This window comes from Perkinsus marinus, assembly GCF_000006405.1.
Source record: "Perkinsus marinus ATCC 50983 genomic scaffold scf_1104296957170, whole genome shotgun sequence".
NCBI classification, from domain to species: domain Eukaryota; phylum Perkinsozoa; order Perkinsida; family Perkinsidae; genus Perkinsus; species Perkinsus marinus.
In genome coordinates this window covers 71446-78833 of record NW_003207229.1, presented here as the reverse complement: position 1 = coordinate 78833, position 7388 = coordinate 71446, and the positions used below count along the sequence as shown (strand labels likewise).

Here is a 7388-nt window from a genome sequence, read left to right as displayed (position 1 = left end):
GTTCCTGTAGGGACGGTTTTGGTTCTCAAGCTTGTTATTGCTGCTAGATTTGTTTTAGGTACTTCTGGACTTCGCTGTAGGATATACCACGAGTGAACCCCCTCTTACACAGGGTGCATCAAGCGCATGATGATCAACGGCTCTTCTAAACTCAACTACGCATACTTCGCACCTGAACACCTGAGTCCAGCATTAACGTTGGACTCGAGAATCTGCGCACCTATCTTGTTCGGGGTAACAATGGCCTGCTTCCTTAATTGATCAGCACCGATCTTCTCCCTCAACTCGTCAATCTTGGTGAAACCAACATCAGAGATGTGGTCGAAGTCAGTAATCCTCTTATTTCAAGGCATGCTACTTGCAGAGGGGAGATAATCTCTGAGCCACAACGGAGAGCGCCCCTAGTTTTCCTTCGGTGTGGCTTTCCTTCTCCTGAATTGGAATATCTTGTAATTATTTTCAAGTCCCAAACCGTTCCAAATTGGAACGGTTGCGGTTCATGGGTGGTATCATAGGGATGTGGGGTACTCGTGAATCACACAACATCATCATGTGCTCGAACAGTCACAGTGTCTACTTCTGTGACAGAAGTTCTGTCTTCAACAATGTTAAGACTTCCTTCAACGAATGAGCCATATGAAGCAACATACTAAACGCTGATGGATGCGGCACTTCCCCGATACTCACAAAAAACATCGAAAAAACTAAAACAAACGGCAGAAAATCACCTTCCCGCACACAGTTTCTTGGGCTTTCGAAGAGTGCATTGAGGATTTTTTATCAAAGCTAATTAATTACTGAAATCCTCCTACCATTCATCGGCCACTTCACGAAAGGAAACCCCACCACCTTGTCCACAACCCTGTCAACACGTGATGAACACCAAACCCCAACGCATCGAGAGAATTGCCATAAGGTCAACACAATATCAATAGGAGAATAAGAGCACCCACTTTATAGAGGCCCCCTCCGCGACCAATGCAGAGCTTCATTCAAGCGCTGCCGTTACTATTAGGAAGGCATCTGGTAAGCTTCTGGTCAGCTTCCCATGAATCACCAGGGGCTACCTTCACCGGCTCTACTGCGGCTGCAGACTCGACGCAAATGTATCTATCAATCAAGTTCAGTTATACACTCGAGAACAGCGAGAGGCATAATCATACCATCATTTCTCCAACTCCTGAATCTTTGCCTACTACATAAGGAGTTCAATGTTTTCAACAGTTCTCAACAAAATAAACTTTCAATACCACATTGCGCACACATCACGATGAGGAGTACCCTCGAATGAGTATGATACTACTAGCCCCTGAGTAAACCTACCTCTTGAAGTCCCCCGCCGGCATATCGCCTAACGAGTCGCTGCCAATATTCCACACAACAGTGTCCGGGAACGACGGGCTCTTCTCAACCATCAATCTGACAGGAAAAGCGTTAAATCATCACAAGTCAATGAAGACTGCTCACATCTCAAAACCGTCACAAAGTATATGAGCGGGGCCAGCTGCTTGCTTATACACTCTATCCACAATACCCTCATTAAACTCAACCACCGAATTCCCATCATAACCTGCACAGGAAAACCAAACCCTTAAATAGTCACTGGAGTTTCACAACACTAGTGAAAAACATATTTCACATAGCACCGCATAGCACGAATATCGCGTTTTTCACAGAGTACTACACCACTGCATGTAAATCGAATGAAACTCCACTATATGAATTGCCTTTCTTACAGTCCTTGCCTCCCTGAGCCGTATCGTTGTAATGATGCTCGCCAACTCCAGCCACTGTTGTCGTAGCAATATCTCCGACCGAAAAGTACCTAAACCCTCTTCCTCGTCCTCTCCATAAAGCCGTTCATGGACTATTACGTATGAAGAGCTGTTGTGAACTGCATAGCCTCCGCACCAGTATTCACCACTTCCATATGCATCCCCAAATAGTCTCCACCTAGAGTTACAGTATACCGCAACTCGAATTCGAATGGGCATCCCATCGTTTCCTTAGTAAATTCGTTCGAAACCAGCTTGAATGTAACCTGTACAGAGCTCAGCATCCACACGATTTTGGAAAGTTATGGTATTATTACTAGTGATAATATACTAATATTTCAGTATAAATATGATGGGGTTTCACCCGATTTACGCGGGTGGCGTTATAATGTGAAAAACGCGATATTCATGGTGATATGCTGTAGTCGTAAAATGTGTTTTACACTAGTGTTTTTCATACCACTAGGGTGAAACTCCAACGCGTAATTAACACAATTCATAATGATAATAATTTATTACGCACGGATCCTCCTCGGTGCTGTAGCTGTCGAGCTCCCACTCAGTGTTCCTCGCGAAGCCGTGCTTCTGGAAGGGACCGTTACCAGCGAATTGCGGCCAACAGACCTGTGGAAAATTGCGGTAACGCTGAGTATTACTACCTCCACTAGAGCGTAATCGAATTTGGCCGAGTTTTATCGGGAAAATTCCGATTTTTTTACCAACTTTTCTGCTAAATTGTCCAAAATCTTGCAAATCCGTAATAACCAACACACATCGGCCCAATACCACTACTTACAGGGACTCCGCCTCTCATAGCCTTACCGTTACCATAGTCAGCGATAGGGGACATATACAGGTTGGAGTTGCCTGAAGTACTACTCCTGAGTGATAGAACAGCAGCTACTGATCTCATCACCTTCTCGGTCGGTCCATCTAGCCACGTGAGCACCGTATACGTAGACGTCACATGATGCCTTGGAGTACTTGGGGTGACGGAGGGTGACCATGGGGAGATCTGAGAGGGAATGATGGATGGCTACCCTGTACACTATCATCATCATCACCTCCCTTTCCTTTAGAGACGATGAAGTTACCAGGAAGTGAGGAAGAAGCCATGCTTAAATGCGAGTCAACTGCCGCATACCACTCCATCGCCACTCCTCAGACTCCAACACAACTCTAGCAGATTCTATAACTTTTATAACGATACGATGACGGTAGCACGTCTCCTTATGAACTATAACCCCATTTCGAATCGAGACCAGAAGGGACCGCGGCATCTAACCCCTTACCACGGTGGCCATCTTGATGCTCCTTTCCTGTTGAAGGCACGACGATATCCACCACTTGGGCTCCACCGAAATCTAACATGCTACAAGTAAGGTGCGGTATGGCACCACTTGAAGCGGCCAAGATGCCTCCACTAACATGAGCCAAGTCATCCTTAGCTTCTGTAGTGGTCTCGCTAATAGGACCTACTGGGTGGCAGGATTCACCACTGATTATGATAACACCAACGTATGCACTCATGAGCTCATCACCTGCTATAAGGCTAACTATGCGCCCCATGCCAGAGCGGATGAGAATGCTTTCATTGACCGGGCGATTGCCTCGATCAGCAGGAGGGCTCGTCAACCCCATCGCTGATAGTCACCACCCGCTGCAACGATGGTCCGCCTTGGGGGGCCGAGCATGTGTATTTATCGATCACCAGCTCTTTGGTATGCCTTCGTGGCGGTATATACTATTATATACTATAAGCTATATTACTATATTATATACTAGTATAGACTCTATACAAATAAGCATAACACCCTCGGGCAAAAGTTGTGCGACTGGAGGGTGTGTAAGCTTTAGTCGGTTCCTCCAGGATCGACACTACAGAGAGCAGCAACAGCTTGATGACTCCGTAAAGCGTCTCTGCCTAATAGCGAATAGCTTTCCATGGCCGCGGCGGCTGCCAAGGCAGCAACAGCTGCTTGGCCCTCAGCATTCACCTCATTCGCACTGCCGTCCATGTCAAGATGTCCAGTCAGCCCACATACAGCAACTGCATCAGCTTAGAAACCCGAATGTCCCAATTTGCACCGCGAAACGGATTTTTAGGCGGGCGAGTCTTCGACGAACGCAAGTGTCTTGATGTGGTATATAGTGTAATGGTTAGTATGTACGGATGTTCATATGACAATCCAGGTTCGAATCTTGGTTGGCGTATATGTAGTTGTTGCTATTAAAGAGATGGAAAACTGCATTTTGCGAGGCAGTTCGTATTCAACCTTGTTTTCCTATAGTAAGCCCACATAATCGGATATTGCCGGGGGGATGATTCTGGCATCATCCGATAGGGGCATATTCATGAGCAGCGGCACTCTACTGTATGCTGGGCTCGAGTTTCTGGGGCACTTAATGAGAGAACACTGAGGAACCTTCCCCAGTGGGGAATGAGGCCGAATCATTTGACTCTCCAACAACATATCGTCATGAATATATCGAACGATTTGAGTTCTCGTTACGATTGCTTTCAAGACTTCGTGGGTTCACCACACATTCCTCCTCCGCAACCACCAAGCAAAGAAGCTTATAATAATATGGATATTAGTTATCAAGGCATGCACTAAATTTCAGTAGTATTGTTCATCCCCATGCTCTAGTGCTTCCAGTGACCCCATGAGAATCGAACTTCATACCTCGGATCAGTATCAGCTGCATTGGTGAAACGGACGGGGAACGTCATCTGCACGATTAGTCTCTTTAGAATTGATTGCTTTTATATTGCCTCTGAAGACCCCTATCAATGGGGCCTGCCTCCGTTGGGGAGATTGCCACAACGCTACAAGCTCTTCCTTCATTTACCGTTAATGTATTGAAAGACTACTGCAGGTGGTGTACTTCCCGCGAGGGAGTTACTATTCCGTTGTTGAGGTTAACGTTGTCAGACACATGAATTTGAAAGTATCAGGTCGGAAAGCTGAACTGATCGAGCGGATTCGTGAAGCCGTTGAGGAGAATCCCGATCTACTCACAGGTAAAATCGACACTTCACGAATGCTCCTAAATGTGTTGCTATCAGCGGCTCTAGTCTGGCCACCGCTCGTCCTTCCCACTGGTAAGAAAATTCCTCCTCAAGGGACATCAGGCGGCAACGGGCATCCAAAGAAGAGAGGTAGGAGGAGGAGACGATGCTGGCCTCGGTGAGGGGACTTGTTTCCATCCGGTCAGAGCAGTGTTGGATGAATATATATGATATCGCTTTCCTCAGCTGCTGAGCTCAGGAGTTTCCTCACTAGTTATACAAGTTTACATACGAATTTGGATAGAAATGTACAGAAAGCAATTTCTAAAATTTCCCAAAATTTCCTCATTTTCCATTTCATCACCAACACTTCTAGTTGACTATATGCATATTCTCCTACACTTCATCAGAGAGTCCCCGTCCTAATGCCGAGATGCCCTCGGGAATGACCGCTTTCCGGGACTCTGTCGTAGAAGCTGCCTTCGCCCGAATGGATCCCTTCTGGCCCCTCGTTGTTGATAATGTAGTACGACCCTCCGTACCCCTCAGCAGCAGCAGCCTTCATCTCAGGTTCCTCCCAATGATGGTATTGTTGGGCTCTGGCGTATAGCCGACCAGGGGAGCTACGAAACGTACTTGTCTATGCCCGATAGTAGCCTGTGTTCGGCTCCTGGTGCTCGCATATGGGCCAGAATGATGGCTATCCCCCCTCGAATGCTCACGCCTTCTGATGCTAATACGTAAGGAGGCCTGGCAAACGACCAGCATAGTTTTTGGTCAGCTTCATCCACACCAAAGTGTCCCTCCAGCACGTGTGGCCGCATAGTTTCTTACTCGAGTTCGCTGACGGTGCCGGAATAAAGGTAGTCTATGGCTAGCACTGAGGTCACTGGAGCGCGCAGGAACGATGGTGGAGGAGTATATGTTCGCTTCCCTAAGCGAAGTTTCCTCGAAAATTCGGATAGTAGTAGTATACAAAAACAAGGGAGAAATTTTCTAGGAATTTTAGTATTGTCACCAACACATGTAGTTGACCTTCCGTGTAGGTCCTTCCTCCCGAGCACCTCCGCAAACGCCGAGATTGCCCCCTAGACATTACAGATTGCATACCACCGCATCAGACGGCAGTTCCCTTCAAGGTGAGGCCCTCAGTGGTGGATGATCAAAGCCGCTGAACTCTATCACAGGTAACGATCCAGTTTGACCCGAAACTACCCTCAGCTGCTGAGTTGCATTACGTACTGGCCATCGTGAAGTGCATGCCCCAGGAGCCTTCTGCTATTCTCAACGGGGTAGCTATAGCCACCGATACACTGTGGAAGGGTTCGTTTGGTAGGTCCCCATAGAGGACGTAGGAGTGTCTTCATCTCGAATAAGGAGTATATTGTCGAGGAAGGAGTACGAGGAGGATGAACTCCAAATCAGTGGTAGCTCTGATGAAGTTGATGGAGAAACGCGGTAGTAGTCTGCCTCTCGAGAACTGCTTTTATTGGAGTCTGTTCAGGGCTCTCCGTTTGACGTGTCCCTTGTCGTACGCCAGGATGGAGTACCCGGCCAGAGGCCGAGACTGTACTCACATACAAGTGAGTAACGCGATTCGGGATGCTGTGACAACAGAGGTGTGTATCAGTGTTTTGATCTGGAGTGGTTCATTCGAGCCCAGAAGATGATGGCTGCCTTCAACAATCGTTGGAAATGTGCAGTGTGTGATGCAGTACTACGACCTGATAAGATCCTTATCGATGGTTTCATCCTGGCAATACTGCGTGCAACGAAAGGGACCCAAGCTGAGGAGGTGAGGACACTACTAATACACTGTGGGAGAGTATGAGGACAGTAGGTCTTCGTCACCAAGTCAACGGCAGAATGGAGTCTTTACCCACCCAATCACGACGGCACCACGGTAAGCCGGGCATTCTGAAATCGACCTTATTGCTGGATGTCTCAGGACGGTCGTGATCCTGATGGATGTTGTTCATATTCGACAGCCTCGACGAGGTCCTCTGCTGTAGATGGTCATTATGACAAAGTGAGCACTAGACATTCTCATATACCGTACCTGCTTCATCATTGTAGAGTTGTGATACTGATGTACCTCTCAAACGAGCTAGGCTTGACAAGGAGTACTTGGGCGGGAGGGACACGGTGGACGGGTAAGACAAGCTTCTATTTGGTGAAGATGGAAGCGCTCCTGTAGGGGTCACGAAGAGAATTATGAGGAAGTTGTCGATCTTTGTGACGATAGTGATGATGGTTGACTGATCTGCTCTGGCTTTACTGTTCCTAATGATTTGCCTTTTCTTGTAATGTGTCATACAATGTTAGCTATTTGTACTATTTGTATGGTTTCGCGTGAGGAGAATAGGTGTTGTTGAGTTCATCAAGTTACTTCGACTGGTGTCACCACATGTGTTCCCATGGGAGGCCAACCTTGAACCACCATATTCGGAGTATTCGCTTCACTCAATTGAGAGATACAGTTGCTGGTTGATAAAGTTGGGTCTAACATTGCACACTTAAGGTGTTGAGGACATAACACACATTCTTTATGTGTAATCGAGTGATTCCTAACGAGTCGCCCTTCAAAACTACTCCCCTAT

General features: G+C 47.1%; 2 protein-coding genes across 2 annotated transcripts; one reads left to right on the top strand and one right to left on the bottom strand.

Annotated features, from left to right (window-relative positions):
* Window positions 1-992: 992 nt before the first annotated feature.
* Pmar_PMAR003986 (conserved hypothetical protein) lies at window positions 993-2891 on the bottom strand (the record flags this gene model as incomplete). The annotated part of the gene is made up of 9 exons (XM_002774901.1): window positions 993-1110; window positions 1324-1419; window positions 1468-1570; window positions 1716-1825; window positions 1875-2041; window positions 2295-2399; window positions 2572-2642; window positions 2692-2790; window positions 2840-2891. The coding sequence occupies 9 exons, from the start codon at window positions 2889-2891 to the stop codon at window positions 993-995; spliced, it is 921 nt and encodes a 306-aa protein (XP_002774947.1).
* Window positions 2892-5221: 2330 nt separating this feature from the next.
* On the top strand, window positions 5222-7046 carry Pmar_PMAR003985 (sumo ligase, putative; the record flags this gene model as incomplete). Its single annotated transcript, XM_002774900.1, has 12 exons — window positions 5222-5311; window positions 5359-5528; window positions 5570-5651; window positions 5835-5927; window positions 5976-6080; window positions 6125-6246; window positions 6293-6371; window positions 6419-6583; window positions 6629-6691; window positions 6737-6817; window positions 6865-6941; window positions 6986-7046. The coding sequence occupies 12 exons, from the start codon at window positions 5222-5224 to the stop codon at window positions 7044-7046; spliced, it is 1188 nt and encodes a 395-aa protein (XP_002774946.1).
* Between the last annotated feature and the right edge of the window lie 342 nt (window positions 7047-7388).